The sequence below is a fragment of the Danio rerio genome, chromosome 22 (assembly GCF_052040795.2).
Source record: "Danio rerio strain M-AB ecotype USA chromosome 22, GRCz13ab, whole genome shotgun sequence".
NCBI lineage: Eukaryota > Metazoa > Chordata > Actinopteri > Cypriniformes > Danionidae > Danio > Danio rerio.
This window is the reverse complement of record NC_141042.1, coordinates 27,703,713-27,725,471: the sequence shown is the minus strand read 5'-3', so window position 1 is coordinate 27,725,471 and position 21,759 is coordinate 27,703,713. Positions and strand designations below refer to the sequence as shown.

The 21,759-nt window shown below is 36.3% G+C and overlaps 1 protein-coding gene across 4 annotated transcripts in view; it reads right to left on the bottom strand.

Annotated features, from left to right (window-relative positions):
- Nucleotides 1-18,191, bottom strand: part of capn2l (calpain 2, (m/II) large subunit, like) — a 32,896-nt gene extending 14,705 nt beyond the window's left edge. For 2 of the 4 annotated variants that reach the window (XR_015521147.1, XR_015521146.1), the window contains exons 1-9: nt 17,922-18,188; nt 14,618-14,687; nt 13,582-13,700; nt 12,936-13,069; nt 9,966-10,134; nt 7,316-7,399; nt 7,156-7,241; nt 352-426; nt 105-265 (exon numbers count right to left, since the gene is read on the bottom strand). Coding sequence is in view for 2 of the 4 variants with exons in the window: in NM_001003485.3 (NP_001003485.2) it covers nt 105-265; nt 352-426; nt 7,156-7,241; nt 7,316-7,399; nt 9,966-10,134; nt 12,936-13,069; nt 13,582-13,700; nt 14,618-14,687; nt 17,922-18,158 (1,135 nt within the window). In the remaining 2 variants the exon portion in view is untranslated. 4 annotated transcript variants of the gene reach the window in all.
- Nucleotides 18,192-21,759: the final 3,568 nt, after the last annotated feature.

Below are 21,759 nucleotides of genomic sequence, written 5' to 3'. Positions count from 1 at the left end.
GGTACATACCTACAATGAGCCTGGGTTGAAAGTATTGTACAAAATATATTTCTTGAGTCATAGTATAACACATTTCAGTAGAGTCAGTAGATTGAGTTCATTACTGGGGTAATTCCTGCAGCCTCCAGCAGTTGATCCATTCCTCCAGTTGCCATCAAACTTGGACAGAGCCCATTTATTAACACTTTCATCTGTGAGCGCATCGGGCGTCAGATTGCAGATCTCCACCCGTGAGTAATGACGCATGAAGTCAGAGAAAGACATCCTGCACTCCAGAAAAACAAACTCTCGTCAGTGACCCTAGAATGATCCACAAAACATATACTCGGTTGTAAATTTACAGTAGATTACCAGAATTCTCCATCTTCAGCTTTGGAGCTCAGTCTTTCTCTGTCGTTGTCACTGATCTGACGCCATTCTGATGACCTGAAGACAGAATACATGACTGTTGATCTGGACTGAAAAAATACATACAGAATACACACACATACTATTATCATTAATAAGTTTGAAGTTAGAAAGACTTTAACAAATTTGTTTAATCAAAAATACATAAACATATAAAACACGTTAAGTAACGATTATTTTTATTTTTAATATGAGTTCAAAATAACTTATTTCCAAAATATAAAATTTAAATAAATTATATTCAAAAATAGGCGATGCAGTGGCGCAGGTAGTGCTGATGCCTCACAGCAAGAAGGTCACTGGTTTGAGCTCTGACTGGGTCAGTTAGCATTTCTGTGTGGAGTTTGCTTGTTCTCCCCATGTACGCATGGGTTTATTCCAGGTGCTCTGGTTTCCCCCACAGTCCAAAGACATGCGGTATAGGGGAATTGGGTATGCTAAATTAACCGTAGTGTATGTGTGTGAAGGAGTGTGTAAAGGTGTTTCCCTGTACTGTGCTGCATAAAACATATGCTTAAAAAGTTAGTGGTTAATTTTGCTGTGGCGACCCCAGATTATTAAAGAAACTAAGCCGAAAAGAAAATTAATGAATCAATAAATAATTTAATAAATTAATTAATTTAGTATCATAACTAAAAACATTCCAATTAGTGCTATTAATTAGCTCACTGCTAAAACAAATGTTTACAATTTATGTTGGATCTTTATACAAGAAATATATAAAGTTGCTGATGCTGTTTACTTTTTACACACAAAACAGAAGGATCTTTATTGAGTCTGTTACGTAGTTCACAGCATGACGAAGAGGGCAGATAAACTGAGCACCTTCCTACACCTGAGGGCATTCAAACACCTGAGGGGATTAAACCGTTTCCATAACAGTTCAGCTCATTCTCCAAGACAACATATGAGCTATGCGTGGTTGAGGTGCATCTCCACAACACAACCCGACAACCATTCATTGTGCTTTAAGCTACTATGAAATTGAAATTGATCATTCTTATTCAATACTTTACCACATTCATCAAATATGTAAACATAATTGTATTTTACAGATTCAACTGTATTGCAGATAACGCCTCTGCCTTCAGAAGCTAACGCTAACATGTGTCTCTTATAGCTCGGTTTTTTTGTCTTAGGGATGAAAGCCGCAGCATGAACAAGAAAGCTCAAAATAAAAATGAAACAAAAAATTCGTACCCACTTCATGTTTAAAATACAAGCACAGATGTTTAGAGGTAATTTATGGTAAATGGTGTCAGACTTACCGCTATTTTGGTGCTTTTTCAGGAAAATTAAGTAACATCATAACCAGTGTGAACAGCAAATTATTATTTTTTTATTTACCAGTAAAGTCATTCTGGTTATTTTACAGATTTATTAACAAACCATTAACTAAGACTTTTATCTCAATAAACTGCAACTTAGCAACTTACACAGTGACTTTTATTGACATCCCTTAACTAACCAGCAGAGGTCACACTCGCCAGAAATTCTGAACCTTACAAACTCTATTTCTCCCAACTCCACTTGGAACTCTGCACATAAGCCAACTTTTCATTCACTCCTTTCCAAGTCTTGATTGTTTGCACACTGCCTGTCAAAACTCTTGTCATCGATCCTAGTTGTAAAGCAACAAATAATAACTTGACTTCTAGTTGATCGTTTGGTATGAGAAGTAGCTAATGTGAAAAGCAAAGGCCTCTAGATTACGCTTATTTTAGCTAAATAAAATATGATCATGCCTTGATTTTTAATTATTTAATTAGGACAGTAAGGTCTGACTTTGCTTAGACAAAAGTCTTGACACTTAACAGAAATAATGTACAGTATAGAATATAAAGTCATGCTGCAGTGGAAAAATAATTAATATTGTGTATGACTCCCATGAGCCTGAAGGACTGCATCCATACATCTCTGCAATGACTCAAATCAATTATTAAAGAAGTCATCTGGAATGGCAAAGAAAGCGTTCTTGCAGAACTCCCAGAGTTCATCAAGCTTCTTTGTATTCATCTTCAATGCCTCCTGTTTCATTTTACGCCAAACATGCTTAATAGTGTTCTATCTGGTGACTCAGCTGGCCAATCCTGGAGCAACTTGACCTTCTTTGCCTTCAGGAACTTTGTTGAGGAGGCTGAAGTATGAAACCAAGCGCTATCCAGCTGAAGAATTTGCCCTCTCCTGTGTTTTGTAATGTAATTGACAGCACAAATGTCTTGATGCAGGCTGCCTCCCCTGACTCTCGGTTGTGATTATATGCCGCCCGCCCTGACCATCACCTGTATCATTGTTTATTCATTGTTGCTTCCTGCCTACTATCCTGCTTTTCATCTGACTTTGAATAAGTGTTGTCATTGGTAACTCTTTGCTGTTAATCAACACTCTGTTTTTGTCTATCTCTTGCCACTTTGCTAAAGACGCTACAAATGGATCCCTCTTAATCTGTCCCTTCATTACAGACATAGTATAATGTTTAAGAAATAATATAGAGAGAAATAAGTCTGTAAAATGACAGACAATGTACAATATTTTGAAGCAAAATATATAATAACTCAGACAATATATCAATTTAAACTATTAAAAATGTTCATAAAAGTCACTTTTTCACACTTTCCAAGGTTAAAAGTTGTTGGAAGAAAGATCAAAGTCTGATGAATTCAAAACCATAAATAAATGGAGAAAAATAAAAACACAAATCACAAAACACATAAAAATTACCTTGATTTTTAATAGTGTAGTAAGATAGTAGTTGGGTTTAGGTATTGGGTAGGATCAGGGTCTTAAATTAAGATCATACTGTGCTGATATACAATTAATAACTTAATAATATGCAGCTAATAAGCCAGTAGAAAATAGTGCGAATGTTTCTCAAACTAAAGAGTTACCAATATTTTTAAATAAAGAGCCTAAAGAGTAAAACATGCTTAACTTTGACACAGTGTGTTCACGAACCATTACACCCTTAATAGTCAGACATACACTGTTAGACATTTCTGTAAATTTCACAGTTATTTACTGTATTTCACCCAGTGTAATACTGCAAATTCCTTTTACGGTAAATAACTGTATTTACCGTTGCATTATGGGAATTTAGTGTGACGTCGAACAACATATACAGCGATGTACTGTATTTGTAAAAATTCGTGTATTATACTGTATTTTCCACAACTGCTTCAACGCCACCTTGCGGCGATTCGACTACTCTGCACCACATTTTGCCTGAGGACCCCTGGAGCAATTCTGGAGGACAATTTATTAGTGTGCCTGAAGAACATACTGGATTTAACAAACTTTACTCTGGTAAGCTGAGGCAGTGTTTCATTTTACAGAATGTTTTGTGGACGAGAATAAAACAAAGTAAAGTATAAAGTTGGCTATTATTATTTTCTCTGGCTTGGCGTTATTTCGCCTATTTGAGAAATATATAATCTATTAAGATGTTACCTTTATTTAATTTATTACATTAACACTACTAATACTTTAAATAAGACTGTTTATGACTATTAGCCATTGTTCTCGTCATATCTTTTTATTTATTTACATAGGAACCGGTGTTGCAGCGGGTTTTGGTTTAGGAGGGAACCAGAGGTATGCAGACAGTTTTGGAGGACACTTAGCACGAGACAACGGTCCGGCAGAGAGTGTTTTCCCCCAGAAGAATATGAATGAAAGACCAACAAATAATCCAGGTAAAAGCGCGTCTGTCTGTGCTGACAACACTCGACATTGATTTGAGCACCTCTATTAGCATTTGTTTGCTCGGCAACATTGGCTGAAGCAATCTTAAAATGGTAATGTTAACTGTTAGCTAAACTGAGCTTATACTTAAAGTTTATACTGAATTGGACTCAAACTCATTTTAACGTGCAACGTTTAACTTATATTGATTTATACTATTAGATGTTGTGAACTTATTTTTCTCTGGTTTAGAGTAACTTATAACGTTAGCTTGAGAAAATAACATCGCGACGTAACCTATAAGAACGTTAACGTAAATCTATAACGTTACAATATGCATAGAGGTAAAGTTGGTTTTATATTCGCACATTCGTTCATTTAGAAGACTATACTGTTTACCATGTTACTTTGAATATTCGATCAGAATTAGCATGCCAGTATGACTTGAAATCAACATTAACACTGTTTATTTGACCGTGAGCATGTTGTACTTTGATAGTCATTAGCTGCTAAAATGATTTCGCTATTTAGAGTTTGCAAATAATACTTTTATGAAATTAAATTATTAAGGGGGAAGTCTGAATCTGCTAATATAAAACCAATTTTACCTCTAACGTTATGCATTATGCTAATAACCACCTTTTTGCTATTTATTGTTTGCTAATTATTTTTTTATCACAACTCTTGACATTTGGTTTAACATAATTGTTACCATTATATATTTTTTTCTGTTTAGATATGGCACTGGCACAGCAGCAGGTTTTGTCTGAAGAAACAAACAGCATTTCAGAGGAACATCTTGATCAGCACAGCCTTATGCTTAAAAAATAAGCAAGACCAGTAAGCAACCAAGGTAAACAAATAAAAAAAAGTTGTGTGGAGGTTGTGGATTGTAGCATGGTATTCTTATCTGTAGTTTTGGCTTTTTTATGGTCTTAATATAGAATACTGGGAGCCTGCCTGTGCAAACTGGACCTCATACAACAGTAAGTACTGTACATCTATTTGTTTCTCAATATATTAACGTTACTTTTAATACAAAATGTGTCACATGTTTAGTTGCTAGCTAAATAAAAAAATCGTTTTCCCTTTTTTATATTAAACCATTTAGTAGGTTTTTTTTTCATCTTTGTTTATAATATTTTTGAGCAGATTGAGGTCTGTCATGGGTCAGACATTTCAAAATACAATAATTAGTATTGGGATACATGCATTTGTCTATGTATTAAATGTCTTTTTCCCCATTTCATGTTGCCTAAATATTTTGTAATAAATAAAATAATACAATTTTTTGTATAAATAATTCCAGAGGATGAAACAAAATGCACAGCAACAACCAGAGTGAGCCAGAAGATAGCAGGAGAAGTAGTGAAGAGAATGACAACCATGAACAACAGTGAGTTATCCTTCTTTCACCAGCTAACTGAGAACTTGGATTAGGTGAGACACTCTCAATAGTTTTATCAGTATTCAGTCAGTTTTAGTTTATTAGGAATACATAAAACAAATAGTCTAATCTGTCCTGCAGTGAATCAACCCATCACAAATGCTACAATGTTTTTGTAAAACCTTGTTAGGGAAAAAAATAAACAGGACATTCTGGTTAGTTATCTTTTAAACATGGTAGTGAGCAGGTTATGAGCAGGAGCCAGTTGCTCAGTACCAGCTGAAAACTACCCCAACCTAGCTGCCATGCTTCAAAATAATTAACCAGTATATGATTTTTTTTTTTTTAAACAAGCTTCTTCTATGCTTATGTTAGTCTGTTTGTCCTTATCCAGAGTTCTTCATAATCCTGGACTGGGCCAAATCCTGACCAGATGCTGTGGTGGTCATGGAGGAGTGAATCCTAAAAGACACACGTGATCAATGAGTTTCCGCATTGATCCAATGGGCCAGCCTGACCACCCGCTGGTGAACTTTCAAGCCTCTGGTGCCTATACTGCGGCCTTGCACAAGTTTGGCTAGAGGAGAACTGGTCGTGCCCAACTGAGCCTGGTATCTCTCAAGGGATTTTATTCTACACTTTCGTCAGTTGGTGAAGTTTGTTCCATGCCACTGGATCACTTGGCTACAATTGGTGGATCGGTGGATTTGCTCTTCAGTGTTTGGACTTTCAGCAGTGACATTTACTGCTTCAATTATGAAAACTGGACTGAAGCAGCTTCAATTTATAAGAACTTCTATGTTAAGCTGCTTTGACATCATTGATCTACATTGTAAAAGTGCAATAGAAATAAAGATGAATTGCATTTGAACATGTGAATTCAGACCTTGTTGAGCATTTGACACCAGAACTAGTAATATTTTAAAGTTGGGTTGTTTCTGAGTCGGCTAATAGTTACAAATATTTATTTTTCCAACAATATGCAATTCAAAATTTTTATTGTACATGTATGTTCTAGTGCTTTGTGTGATTTATTTATTTTTAATGTGTTGATTTTATTGCTTAATGTAATTTTCACACATTTTCCTTAAATGCTTTAAGCATTATTAATGTTTTAAAGAATGGAATATTTTGTAATTGTGTCTGGTTTAATGTCAGTAGTACTTAGTACAATTGTTTTTTTTTTCTCAACAATATGCAGGTCAGACACTTAAATTAGTTTTGTACATGTATGTTAATGTGCTTTGTCATTTTCAATGTTTTTTTTTCTTAAAATAAAATATTTTGAATGATTGAAATGTAATGTTTTTACACATTTTTAAGCTTGTTTTAAGCATCTCCAATGTTTTAAATAAAGAGTGTTTATTTTGTTAATATTTTGTAATTGTGTCTCTTTTAGGTCTATAGTATTAAAATAATATTAATAAAATTATATTATAAAATATTTAGGACAAAATTAAAAGGTTTACAGTAGCTAACTGTTAACTTAGGTTTTTACAGTAGTTAACCATTTTTAGACACTACGATAACATGCTGTAAACGGATTTACAGTTGTATACTGTAAATCTAAAATACAGTAACTTACTGGCAACAGTGTTGCCAGTAAGTTACTGTAAAAACCCTTTGAAATGTCTAACAGTGTATAATACGTAGTTATATCCTAAAAACAGGTTACCCACCCATCACTCCAGGGTCCCGTCCACTCGACCTGCCCCCAGGGGTTCCTGATTCGAATCAGTTTAGTTAAGTCACCCCTGTACTCCACCTGTGCAGACACCAGGGAACTTTCAATCATATGTAATACTGTGCTCAACATGCAAATCTGTAGCAAGCACTGACCTCTTCAGCTCCTGTAACCGAGTAGGCGTGTCCTTTCACCAGTTTCTGACTAGTAATGGCCTCTGAGTCAGAAGAGCTTGTGATCTAAAGCAAAGCGAAAATAAAACAGACATTACATCCACACGTCAAACCGGTTTTGCTTGGCTAAACGGTAAATCAGTTACACAACAGATGCCAGTTACACAATCCTGCTAATAACAAGTTTGCGCAACTGAACCATTCCCAGATTCCAAATTTTTGTGTTATTTACTATGCTGTTTTGACATGTGACAGTGGTTTCCTGTTCTGTGGTTCACAACCATTACAGTTTCACGAGTGAATTTAGCATTTTATTTACTATTCTTCCAATGTCTTTGCAGCATTTTCCACTGGTCTCTTTAAATCTAGTATAATCTCTATGTAATCATGATTTCATGTATATCACAGTACTGAACACACGATACAAGATTATTACCACTTTTTAAGTAAGGAATAAAGTACATACAGCAGCTGTTATTGCAGATTAAAACTTGACAGAAATGAAAAATTAATGAATGGATCATACACTAACCCAGTGTTTCCCAACCCTGTTTCTGGAGGCATACCGACAGCATATATTTTGGATGTTTCCCTTATCTGCCCCATTAACTTCAGGATTTGAAGTCTCTTCTAATGTTCTGATAAGTTAATTCAGGTGTGTTTGATTAGGGAGAGGTTGAAAATGTGTACTGTTGGTGTGCCATTAGACACAGGGTTGGGAAACACGGCACTAACCTACATATTAACCTACATTCCAAAAACAGCAGCATGACAGACAAGCATTTTATTGTTTTAGTCATAGTCACTGATCTTTTCTGTGTCAGAAACAAAACACCCATTTTAAAATGTCATGGACAGGCAGGATTTTTTAAATGTGTTACTTTGAACATGTTGACATACACTGGTTGAAGGTAATAAATGCAAAAATATAACAACGTAATAAGGCAATTCAGAGTCAACTCTTTCTTTTTAGAAAAATTGGGCCCTATCATACACCCAGCTCAATAAGGTGCAAGATGTGTTTGGCGTGATTTGTTGCTATTTTCAGACCAGCACAACCCTAATATTCCTGTTTTACATCACGTTGATTAAATGGCAAATCCATTTGCGCCACTTTGTAGAATCATAATGGAGGTGTGTTAAGGCTCATTGTTGGAGCATTGCTGTTTTGAGAAACTGAAATAGACTGTGCCATTGACCAACTAAAAGCTGGCCTAAAGTCCAGTGCGGAGCGCGTTAGTTATGCGCTTATGCAGGTTCAAACGTTTATTACACACAGAATGTACAGCAATACACAAATATATTTAAATATGAAAAAATAAAGGATTAAAATGTTACAAATTTGTTTTGTAGAACATAAATATAAAAAACACTACCTCCATCTTTATATCGAAGAGCTTTTTTCAATTTATTCATGACAATTAACATTTTTATTATGTTATTATTAGTATTTATTTATTATTAGTATTTATTTATTAGTACTTATTTTATTATTAGTATTTACTATTTATTATATGCCTGTTTACAGTTGAAGTCAGAATTGTTAAACCCCCTGAATTATAAGCCCCCAGTTTATTTTTATCCCCAGTTACTGTTTAACGGAGAGCAGATTTTTTTCAACATATTTCTAAACATAATAGTTTCAATAACTCATTTCTAATAACTGATTTACTTTATCTTTGCCATAATGACGGGAAGTTATATTTTACCAGATGTTTTCAACCCAAGCTCATTCTGGAAACGTAGCCCCGCAGACGTTTCTGGAGACCGCGATTTACGTGGCCGGAGGTACGTGAAGGCCGTGTTTAGTTTTTTTCGAGCGAACGCCGCAGGGCGGTGTGGCGCCGCTCCGCCCCTCCTCTTCGCGCACGCCGGCCGACGGCTCGCCTCCGAGTGGAGGGCTTTCCCGACGCAATTAGTTTGTCCGGCTAGCTCACAGCGTTGCGTCGGCGGAGCGGAGGCCCCGGACGAGGAGGAGGAGCCGGCCGCGGTGGACGACGACCAGGATCGAGTCCGGGGAACAGCAGGTTCCGGAAATCAGGTGAGACGAAAAACGGAATCCGAAAAATGAGGGCGAGAACGTGGCGGGATCCAAAAACGCGGTCGAAATGGAAGACGAGGGCTTTAGCTTTTATTTATTTATTTTTTTCCCCGATCCGGCGGCTTTTCGCGCGAGAACGGCGCGGGCGCGAATGCTGCGCGCTCCCGAGAGGCGCCCGCCCGAGACGCGAAAAAGCGTGCACAGCGACCTCTCACGGATCCGCGAAAACAAAAAAACGCTCGAATACGTACCTCCTGGGACATAAATCGCGGTCCGCAGAAACGTCCGCGGGGCTACGTTTCCACAATGAGCCCGGGCTGGATATTTTTCAAGCCACTACTATATACCTTAAAGTAACATTTAAAGGCTTAACTCTTCTAGAGTGTTCACATTGAAGGGCAGCTGTTATAAACTGCAAATAAGATATTTTACAAACACCTCTGATTGGCCATCGAGTTCAAAGAAACCCAACAGAAATGCCCGTGATTGGCTACATGCTCTAAACAAAAACCTATGAAAGTGCAAACAAAAACAAGCATCCACCAGCACCTCCACATAACTAAATATTGATGTAAATATGATTTGTCTCACATCTATGGAGCAGCCCAGCAACGAGCCCCAGCTAAGAGCCTTCTGGATGGTTTTGAAGAGGTTTGGACCTGCTTTGGCCAGTTCGTGGACCTCGGCAATGCCTCCAGTGAAATCCTCAAAACCTTCAGTGGTGGTGCCTCCAGAAAGAGCTTCATAGCAGCCGTTCAACCTGAGAACGAGGCATTGTATTTGTCATTATTCACTTGTTAAGTATGTAATTCCATGTCCCAACAACAAGTGACAAGATTCTAGAGAAAAGCAATTTGACTGTCTGCACCAGACACAACAGAATCATTTAAACACCAGATACTGACTACGTTTACAGGGACATCAGTAATCAAATTATTTGTGTTAATCTGAATAAGACAAGGCTGCACGGTGGCACAGTGGGTAGCATGTTCGCTTCACAGCAAGAATGCTGCTGGTTCTAGCCTCGGCTGGGTCAGCAAGCGTTTCTGGAAATGGCGAATTGATAAGGGTAAATTGTCCATAGTGTATGTGTGTGAATGGGTTTGTATGGATGTTTCCCAGAGATGGGTTGCAGCTGGAAGGGCATCCGCTGTGTAAAACATATGCTTGATAAGTTGGTGTCATTCCGCTGTGGCGACCCCAAATTAATAAAGGGATTGAACCGAAAAGAAAACGAATGAATGAATGAATGAGACAATAATATGATTATATTATGTTTCGTTTTGAATGTTCCATTCATGATCCCGTTTCACATGTTATACCACATAATCCGATTAACGTCATTGTGTCAACACGCCATCCACGTTTCATGTTATTTCTTTTTATAAAAGAAAAACTCCGTATTTCGCGATGCAGGTTTCTGTGGTCCTTTACTGACTCGGTAGGTGCAGAGAATAGTGTCAAACAGCCGTGTGTGTATAGACTATCCTGTCGCAAAATGCGCATAAAATCCTACACAAAGGTAATAGTTTGATTTAAGGTGTTTACATCTCTGTGCTGCACATCAATAATGCGACTTAAATTGGCATACTCCACATCTTAATACGATTTCTGTTTAGTTTTATTATGACCTTAATCATATTATTTATACATTCATTCATTTTCTTTTCGGCTTAGTCCTTTTATTAAATTATTTAAAAAATCGATGTTTACTTGGTAGACTCTTAATCGTATTAAAATCGGATTATGTACTCATTCAGAGAAGCAGAATAGTGCACTGCACTAACAGACCAATAGCAAGTTTCTAATCTAATTAATACATAATAAAACTCTTTTACATAATTAAAAGTACATGCTAAGTGACTGATATAGTTATAATGTTATAATGCAGTTATAATCATTTTCAAGGTGTGTTGGTTCTGCTTTTGCTTTCAGTGTCAATATGTCACGTAAAATGAGTCACATTATTAAGCATTTAGCACTTAATAAAGTATATAATACAACCCAGGCTCATTATAGATACGTACCCCTATATACATTTCTGGGGAACACGAAATACATCCCAAGAGGAACGTTTTTTGCAGTATTTGTTTCCGTGAATCTACCAGAGGCCGCTGTGTATGCACTTTTTCACATCTCAAATTTCTCTCCCAAGTGCCATTCACACCTGCTGTTCTTGTGAAAATCCACCAGAGGCCTCTGTCGACTGATTGACTGAGGGCGTACTCACACTATGTACAGTTGCCTTAAACCGGGCCAAAGCAAGCTTGTCCCCCCTCCTGTCTCCTCCGACGGCCCACACTCACATTACATTCGAGCCTGGGCACGCTTACATCATTGATGATGCGCTGTTCAGTAAGCACTTTCGCTCAGCTCAGTGGAGATTTCTTCGTTTTCTATCATTTTAGTCGTTTGATATGCAGTGACAGGCAGTCAATTTTTTTGCCGAACAGATCAGCCACTTCTGACGCTCATAAACAATCATAAAGTTCTCATGCTGCAGGAGGTTTGCTCAAAGTGCAGCTGTTGAGCAGTGAGGAGTTTGCGTCTTTAATAATCTACGACAGTTTGCGTTTATTAAACAGTAGGAATGATTAATAAACATATGAAACACTCCCGTAAACAGTCACGTCTCACTTTCAGTTTTGTTTTGCACTCACACTGTAAGCATATCGCTCCAAAGCCCAAGTGATCCGGGCTCTGGCACACGTCTTCCAACTGGGCTAGGGTCGGCCAAGTGAGTGAGTGAGAGCACTCACACTTCTCAAACGATCCGAGAAATGGGCCTGGGCAGGGTTCAGATAGCATAGTGTGAGTAGGCCTTGACTGACTGACTGTTTTTCCATATTATTTTTACATTTTCTATAAATTTGAGTATATTTTGACTTTGTTTCATTAATAGTACTTGTTTAGTTAATGTAGTTTTAATATATTTCCATATTAGTTTCAGTAGTTCTAGTTTATTAATTCTAGCCTCATTGAAAGTTAATGCGCAAACTCCTTATTAATAAAAAAAAATGTTTAGGATAGCATACAATATGCAGTTAAACATTCATTCATTTATTTTCTTTTCGGTTTAGTCCCTTTATTAGTCCGGGGTCGCCACAGCGGAATGAACCGCCAACTTATCCAGCATGCAAAATAGTTTTAATGCTTTTTCCACAGACATCAGCGTGTATTTTACAAGCCATAAACATTATGCTTTGCTAGTACTTATTTTTATGCAGCGGATGCCCTTCCAGCTGCAACCCATCACTGGGAAACATCCATACACACTATTCACACTCATACACTAGGGACAATTTAGCTTACCCAATTCATCTGTACCGCATGTCTTTGGACTGTGGGGGAAACCAGAGCACCAGGAAAAAACCCACGTGACTGCAGGGAGAACATGCAAACTCCACACAGAAACGCTAACTGACCCAGCCAAGGCTCGAACCAGCAACCTTCTTGCTTTGAGCTGACAGCATTACCTACTGTGGCAATGCGTCGCCCTTCAGTTAAACATAACTAGTTTACATGTTTTGACAGATGAAAAGCTGATAAACAAATACTCACTTTGCATAGGCTTTCTCCAAAAGAGCACTCCAGAACTCAGAGCCCTCGGCCGAGTGGACAAACAGCAGCTCTCCGTTTCTAGCCGGCAGCCGGTCATCGATGACTACATCCACCCATTCACCAAACTGCCAAAACTGAGGAGATGATAGACATGTGAACATTCACAGAACGTTTCATAAACGCATTGATGGACTAATGTCAAGCAGATAATAAAAAACAACAACACTTCCAGGCTCTTTTTAAAAATAGAAAAAGACAGCTGAATAATAAGGCAAAGCCTTAAAGAAACACTCATTTAACAACCAAAACAGTAGAATTTTACTTTTTTTTTTTATCACTACAGGTCTGTCAGGAGCATTTTTAGCTTAGCTTGCATAGATCATTGAATCGGATTAGACTATTAGCATCTCACTCAAAATAACCAATAAAAAATATATATTAGTAATAGTAATAAAAATAATAATAGATTATTACTGTGTTATTAAAATAATCAAAGTTACAGGAGGATAAAAAGTAAACAAAACAACATTTAAAAGCTAGTTAAGGACTATGTATTGGTAGTGGCTATTATACTAATATATATATATATAACTTGCTATATTTTATCATATGTGTTTAGTTTTTATGTGAAATTGAGGCTATTAACCTGAAAATGAAATATTCCAGCATAGTCGCCATCAAAACTCTGACCAGCTGGCACAACACGAGCAAACACGTCCTGGTTCAGGGTAAGAGAAGCGATGGCTGCTAATAGCCAACAGTCACCTGAAAAAAAGTTTATCCTTTAAACACAGATAACTTCAACAATGACAGCGTACAATAAAATTTACTGGTCAAAACTGAATGGTTCATGTCAACAACAGAACCCCATAGAATTCAATTCAGTTCATCTTTTATGTCTTTAGAGCTTTTACAATGTAGATTGTGTCAAAGCAGCTTAACATAGAAGTTCTAGTTAATTGAAACTGTGTTAGTCCAGTTTTCAGAGTTCAGCTTAGTCCAGTTCAGTGTAGTTTAATTTTCACTGATGGGGCCCTATTTGTTTAAAAACACTGATAAAGTGGGATCAATGACAAATACCGTACGTGTCTTTTGCGGGAAAGCAGATTTGAATTTATCAGCTAATCACGAGAAGTACTGAATCATCTAATCACACCGGTGTGATTATACCACTCAAAGTATTAATAAGTTCTAATTTATAATAAAAATGTACTAGTATCCTAACTAATCCTATCTGACTAAGTATTTAGTTATCCTTATCTAATAAAGAGTGCTAGTATGTAATGGATTAGCATTAAATGATTAGCAGATAAAGATAATGAAGCACTAATGCTTGATAGAAAAAACACTGGTATGTTATATAAATTCAAATCTTAAAACTGCTTGCATTACAGTGGTGTCAACACTAAGAAAATAGTGGCGTACAATAGACAATATAGTCAGACACCATTGTTTGGAGTGAATGGAGTAAAGCAGGTGTAGCAGGATGTGTTTGTTTGGAATTAGAGTTGCAACCTAGACAAAAAAGGTCAGGTTTTTCACAGATCTTCTAAAACAGGAATTCTGGCTCATATTGTTGATGCTGATATACCAGGTTGTCAAGGGACAGTTCTACTCAGGTTCTTTTGTAAGCATAATTTCTAAAGTTTCAGCAGCTATTGTGACTAAGCAAACAGACTCACCCAAAGCGCCCTGGCAGATGTCTGTTCTGGTCGCTCCTCCACTAATGAATGTTGGGTTGGACGTCAGTTGCTGTATGACAAAACATACAATCAAAAAACACGAACCACAGGTTTACCTCAAACAAATGGCTCTTTACATGCACTAGGACACACAACAAGCTTGCAAATTTAAACTCAATACAATCCAAATCAGTTTTAAGTTACTGATTTATTACAGTAACCAGAGTAACAGGGATGAATGATTGAGCTGTCAAAATGGAAAGCTGAAATATAATCATTTTGTCTTTTTACCATGGGAAGATTCTTTCTGGATGTTACAATTGTAAGTTGTATTTTTCTTAATTGAGGAAACTGTGAAGTGACAGGGTTACACAAATAATAAGCAATAACTCATTTTTCTGTTGTTATATTTTATTGGTTTGTGCTCACTTATTAATGGTTTCACCCTAAATTGACAAAAAAAATAATGCTTTTTATTACAAAACCCCAAATAACACGACAGTTTTATATATATTGCAAAATTGGAAAAATGCTACAATTAAAATATGTAACCTGGTTACCAGTAAGTTTAAAGGCGTGGTGCACTACGATATCATATTTTAGTTGATGTGTAATGCAACTGTCTGAACATAAACAACATCTCTGAATGTAAGATGCTCAAACTTCAATGCAAAGGGAGACATTGGCTTTTACAGAGTTAGCTTACCAAAGCCTACAGCGAATGAATTTGGGGACTACAAAAAAATACATCCGGGCTAGTAAGATCACAAACATTCTAGGTTATACGCATTCACTGCGCACACACCTCGCACAGCAAAGGGGCATGGTCACAGATGCGTTAGTAGAGAAAGGAAAATGCCATCCAAACACTGCTATTTCCATGGATCTTGTTCTGTTTCACTATTTGGCCTTCCAAGGGTCGTGACACAAAGAGAGAAGTGGTTAAAATTGATTTTTAATTATTTTAAAGATCAAGCTCTTTGTGTAAAGCATTTTACAAAGGACAGCCTCCATAATTGGTTGCAGTTAAGTGCTGGATTCAGCCTACGATAAAAGAAGAAGCTGTGGTTGTGAGCCACAACCTGTAAGCTCTTTTTTAATATTGATATCTTACATGCATAGTTTCCAGCGTTTACAAGACGGGAGGGTGGCAGGGGATGGGTGTGAAATACGAAGAGACTCTCAGGAAAACGACAGTTTGGCAGAGATGATTTAGCAACAAAAATATATGTCCGTTTTACCCTCTGTAAACATCCACAATTGTCACCAGCGACTGCAATGTATCTGTATGCGTCAGCATTCCGTTTAACATTTGAAATAATGGAGTATATTATGTACAGACATCCCAAGTCTCCCTGAGGCGCCCTCACCGCCCACTCCCCTACCTGTTACCCTACTACCCTACCCTACTACTCAAGCACTTCAGAAAAACAGTTAAGACGGCAGCAATACATTGAGCACGTGTATTACTATTACGGTAATTTCGTAATTAAGTTTTTACTCAGAATAAAGAATAAAGAAAATACCACATCATATTATTTATTCCTTTTTCTGCAACATATGTTTCATTATCTATTAATTTACAAAAGTGTGTTGTTTTCAGAATAGGTTTGTCCATGCTTCAGTATATTTTAATTTCTTTATTCAGCATAATCATACTCTTTATAAATACCTGAAACCCACACGAATACGAAGAGAACAAGCAAACTTCACACAGAAATACCAACTGACTCAGTCGGAACTCGAACCAGCGACCTTTTTGCTGTGATGCGACAGTGATAACCACTGAGCAATTGTCGTCTTGTATATAAAAAATAAAAACTGCTTTTCCCCCCCAGCCAAGCTAAAGAAATGAGACTTCCCCAGAATAAAAAACATTTCAGAAAATACTGTGCAAATTTCCTTGACCTGTTAAACATCATTTGGATAATATTTGAAATAGAATACAAATTTTACAGGATGAATAATAATTTTGAATTCAACTGTATGTAATCTAAAGTTATAATACAGCTAACAATATGAGTCCAGCTATAACACTCCTGAAAGGATCAATAAATAACCATCAGTCACAGCATGCAGCAAGGATCATATTCACTCTAATTGACTCTAAAAAGTCGTCTGTTGAGAGCGAATGCATTACCAGGCTCTCAAAGCATAATCACGCTACTATTTAAATAATAAAGGGAGTCCTTTTTCCATAACTTCCTGCTCTGAAGCGGTTTGTCAAGTTTCGACCAACGTGTCATGGCCTAGCATGGTTATTATGGATGTTTATTGTCTGCTTGGATGGTATTTTAAATGCTGAGTTGTATCTGTTTTTTTTAATTACATTACATCCAAGACTGTTGGATAGAGTTGTCCATATTATGCGTGTGTATCTTCCTGATCACAGTGCAGCACAACAACAAAAAAACCACACCGAACACACCCAGACACAAGAAACTAATGGTAGGTTATGGTTATCCAACACACTAACCTAACAAGTTGAGAAAGGTGTAATGCCCTACAGCAAGAAATGTTAAAAAAAGGAGTAAAAAAAGCAGGTTTGAAGAATGTGTTCATCTTAGTCAATTAAAAATGTGTGTTAAAGCTACTTAAGGACATTAAGGAAATGTCCTCGTAAAAAATGCTAAATCAAAACAATGAACAAACCCATGTAATGCATGATGAAAATAATACATTATTTATCTGTATTCCACATTCTTTAACTCTTTACTGCATAGTTTAATATTCTTACTAAATTCATCACCACACAAAGAAATATGATTTGGATTTTTATCATAGTGGAAAGAAATTAATTTTCATTTCTTTCAATTTTTTTTTTAATCAGCGCAAGTCAAATGCTTCAACCCTGTTTTCCTAATAATTGTAATATAAATGATAAACCTTTCTTTCATTTGTGGTAAACACAGGTTAATGTTTATGTCCATAATGTTTTGGTCAATAAAATATGATAAAAAATGACAGACTTCAAGAACAATTTATTATAATTATTAAATTAACTTAATCATTGAATAAGGTTTTTGAAGTTATTTACTCTAGTTAAGTAGGCTATTTTATATTTGAACAATATTTGTTCAATATTTCGTAATTAAATACTAAAAATAGCATGCATGTATTGTATTATTGTATTTTGCATTATTGCATTTTTCATTACATATATAACATTTTTATAATATTTATATCATATTTCAACTGTTATATCTATGAAATATATCTCTATACATCTATATTAAATGTAACTGTTCATGAAATATGATTAAATATTGTTTATTATTAAGGGAAAGAATTGTGTCATGCTTACTTTGGGTCTCAGCCACTCAACCCCGCGCACTTTAGACGAGTTTGGTCCTAGTTCCTTAAACCCGAGGGCAGACACATTAGCTTCAAACATGTCATCGTGAAACAGACGTCCGGACTCCAGACACTCTCGTTTGAGGGCTTCATAGTCCTGGTTAAGGAATTTGACCGCTTGAGCGTTGGTACCGATGCCCGCCGCTTGTGCCCGCTTGTGTTGGAGTTTAATCGCGATTCCTGACATCTCTGCGGTTGTCCGTCAAACAGTGAATGCGCGCCTCACCTCACGACGCACGGTGTTAAATGGAGAGGGCGCGACCAGGGAGCTGACGTCAGTGCATTTTTTTTTTGTCTTTGGTTAAAGTCTAACGTGGAAATGAACTTACTATTATAATAAAAACTCTTAAAGCTGTGAAAAATGTAAAAGCTTTATCAATTGTAGATTATTATGAATCTGTATTTGGCTTCTTGTGAATGTCTTCCTTTTTAAACCTTAATTATACACACACACAAACACACACACACACACACACACACACACACACACACACACACACACACACACACACGTACATATATATATATGTATATATATATTTATATATATATATATATATATACTCATTTTCTTGTCGGCTTAGTCACTTTATTAATCCGGGGTCGCCACAGCGGATGAACCACCAACTTATCCAGCAGGTTTTTACTATATATATATATATATATATATATATATATATATATATATATATATATATATATATATATATATATATATATATATATATATATATATATATATATATGTGTGTGTGTGTGTGTGTGTGTGTGTGTGTGTGTGTGTGTGTGTGCGTGTGTGTGTGTGTGTATATATATATATATTTTTTTATAAATAAAAACTTGAATAGGTTACACTCACTGGCCACTTTATTAGGGATACGTTACTACTACTGGGTTGAACCCATTTCGCCTTTAGAACTGTCTTAATTCTTAATGGCATAGGTACTGGAAATATTCCTCAGAGATTTTGGTCCATATTGACATGATAGCATCACACAGTTGCTGCAGATTTGTCGGCTGCACATCCATGATAGAAATCTTCCGTTCCACCACATCCTAAAGGTGTTCTATTGTACTGAGATCTGGTGACTGTGGAGGCCATTTGAGTACAGTGAACTCTTTGTCAAGTTCTGCTGGAAGTATCAGAAGATGGGTACACTGTGGTCATAAATGGATGGACATGGTTAGCAACAATGCTCAGGCAGGCTGTGGTGTTGACACGATGCTTAATTGGTACTAATGAGCCCAAAGTGTTCCAAGAAAATGTCACTACACCATTACACCACCAGCAGTCTGAACCGTCGATACAAGGCAGTATGGATCCATGTTTTCCACCATCCGAATTGCAGCAGAACTCGAGACTCACCGTAAAAAAATTTTCCAATCTTCTATTGTCCAATTTTGGTGAGCCTGTGCAAATTGTAGCCTCAGTTTCTTGTTCTTAGCTGGCAGGAGTGGCCCCTGGTGTGGTCTTCTGCTGCTGTATGTCTGGCACCAACAACCATGCCATGTTCGAAGTCACTTAAATCACCTCTCTACCTGATTCTGATGCATAGTTTCTTCCAGTCCCTTTCCATTACAAGATATTATTTATTACTATTAAACTAATAAACTAGAGAACTACATTATTCATTTCTTTACTTTGTTTGGTGAAACATTTTATTCACAATCAAAAACGCTCAAATTTGCGACTTTTTTCACATTTTGAATTGAAATTAGACTGCATAAAAACAAGAAAAGTGATAGCTTTTTAAAAATAATATGATAATTAATGCCTCACAGCAAAAAGGTCGCTGGTTCGAGTCCTGGCTGGACAAGTTGGAATTTCTGTTTGAAGCATACAGGTGCTCCGGTTTCCCTCAGTCCAAAGACATGCGCTAAAGGGAATTATATAAACTAAATTTCTTTCTTTCTTTCTTTCTTTCTTTCTTTCTTTCTTTCTTTCTTTCTTTCTTTCTTTCTTTCTATCACTGTCATTTTCTGGTGTAGGCTGCATTTTTGTGTGTGTCTGTTATCAAAGCATTGATAAAAATAAAAAAAATAATAAAAAGATTTTAGCATGACTTTTTTGCTGTGGCAGTTTTAGCATATTATCTGTAAGAGATTTAACTATGCTTCATCTCTTTGATCCTGTATACATTTGACAACAACAAAATAGACTGATTATATATGATTAACTAGATGAATTAACAGTAAATTAATAAATTGACTAACATATATCACATTCATAACTTTAGCTTTTTAATTAATGAACAAACAGACATAAACTGAGGAAAATAAGGAAGCAATGCAGAACATGTAACAAAAAGAAAGAATCATCTTGCAAAAGTTCATTTGTGGGGTTGCCTTATTTTTGTGAATTTCAAAGTATCTTTAATGTAACTATAGTGATAAATGAAACAATTCCCTTTTTACATAGGCTCAGGGTTTCTGCAGACTTCACAGTCAAATTTAGAACATTTTATATGCTCCACCCCCTAAAATTTGTTATTTCTCAGCCACATATTTTAAATAATGAGTCAAAACCAGCTAACTCTAATTGTATACACTTTTTTCAATGTAACTTTTCTTAAAAGATATATCAAATATTTTAAATAATATTAACCCCTGTAAGCTGTTGGGGATGTTTTCTTCCACTCTGGGGTGATTTTGAGTCTTAATTTGGCCACAAATTTCTCTGTTTCAGCAAATGATACGATTTTTGGTAACAAATTTTATTTTGACACATATTTTGGGAAAATGCTTTGAAAATGTTTTTAAGAATTAACAATACTCTCTGGGCAAGAGTTTTGTTATGTCCGTGGCTGTTTTTGCCCCATTTACACATACACTATGGCTAATTTAGTTTATTCAATTCATTTATACCACATGTCTTTGGACTGTGAAAGAAGATGCAAAATCCACACAGATTTTGTTGCTGTGAGGCAATTGTGCTACCCACTGCGCCACCGTGATGCCCCACACAATATTTCAGTAAGACTTTTTAAGGCCTAAATTTTATTTATTTATTTATTTATTTTTTAATTAAATTGAAGACCTCACAGACACCCTGAGGCTACTCAAGATTATTTTGAAAGCATCTGGAAACAAATATCCCAAAGTCATGATAAAATGTGAACAGAAAAGAGATTATAAGCCTGCATAACAAAGTAAAACAGCAAATACATGCTTTCTGTGTGTCATTGTTCTAAATTGTTCAACATGATTCTGTGTTTGAATTATAATATCTCAGCCAATCGTTTTTGGTTTACAGAATGCTCTAGAAATTCCCAAAATAATTTCTTAAATTCTCTTTCAAATTAAAGCCCAATGCATGGTTATGTGAAAGTTAGTTTGGTTAACCAAAAAAGGAATGCCCAGAAAACATTAAACAACCAAAGCTTATTTAATTCATTCATTCATTCATTTTTCATTGGCGTAGTCCCTTTATTCATCAGGGGTCGCCATAGCAGAATGATTATCCAGCATATGGTTTACAGAGTGGATGCCCTTCCAGCTGCAACCGACTACTGGAAAACACCCATACACTCTCATTCACACACATATACAATGCCCAATTTAGTTCAATTCACCTATAACGCATGGGAAACCGGAGCATCCGGAGAAAACCCACGCAAACACAGGGAGAACATGCAAATTCCACACAAATGCCAACTGACCCAATTGGGGCTCGAACCAGCGAACTTCTTGTTAAGGTGACAGTGCCAATCACTGAGCAACCAAGTCACCCCCCAAAACTTAGTTGGTTCCTTAGAAATAAAAAATTTGGAAATAAATAGTTAAACAAA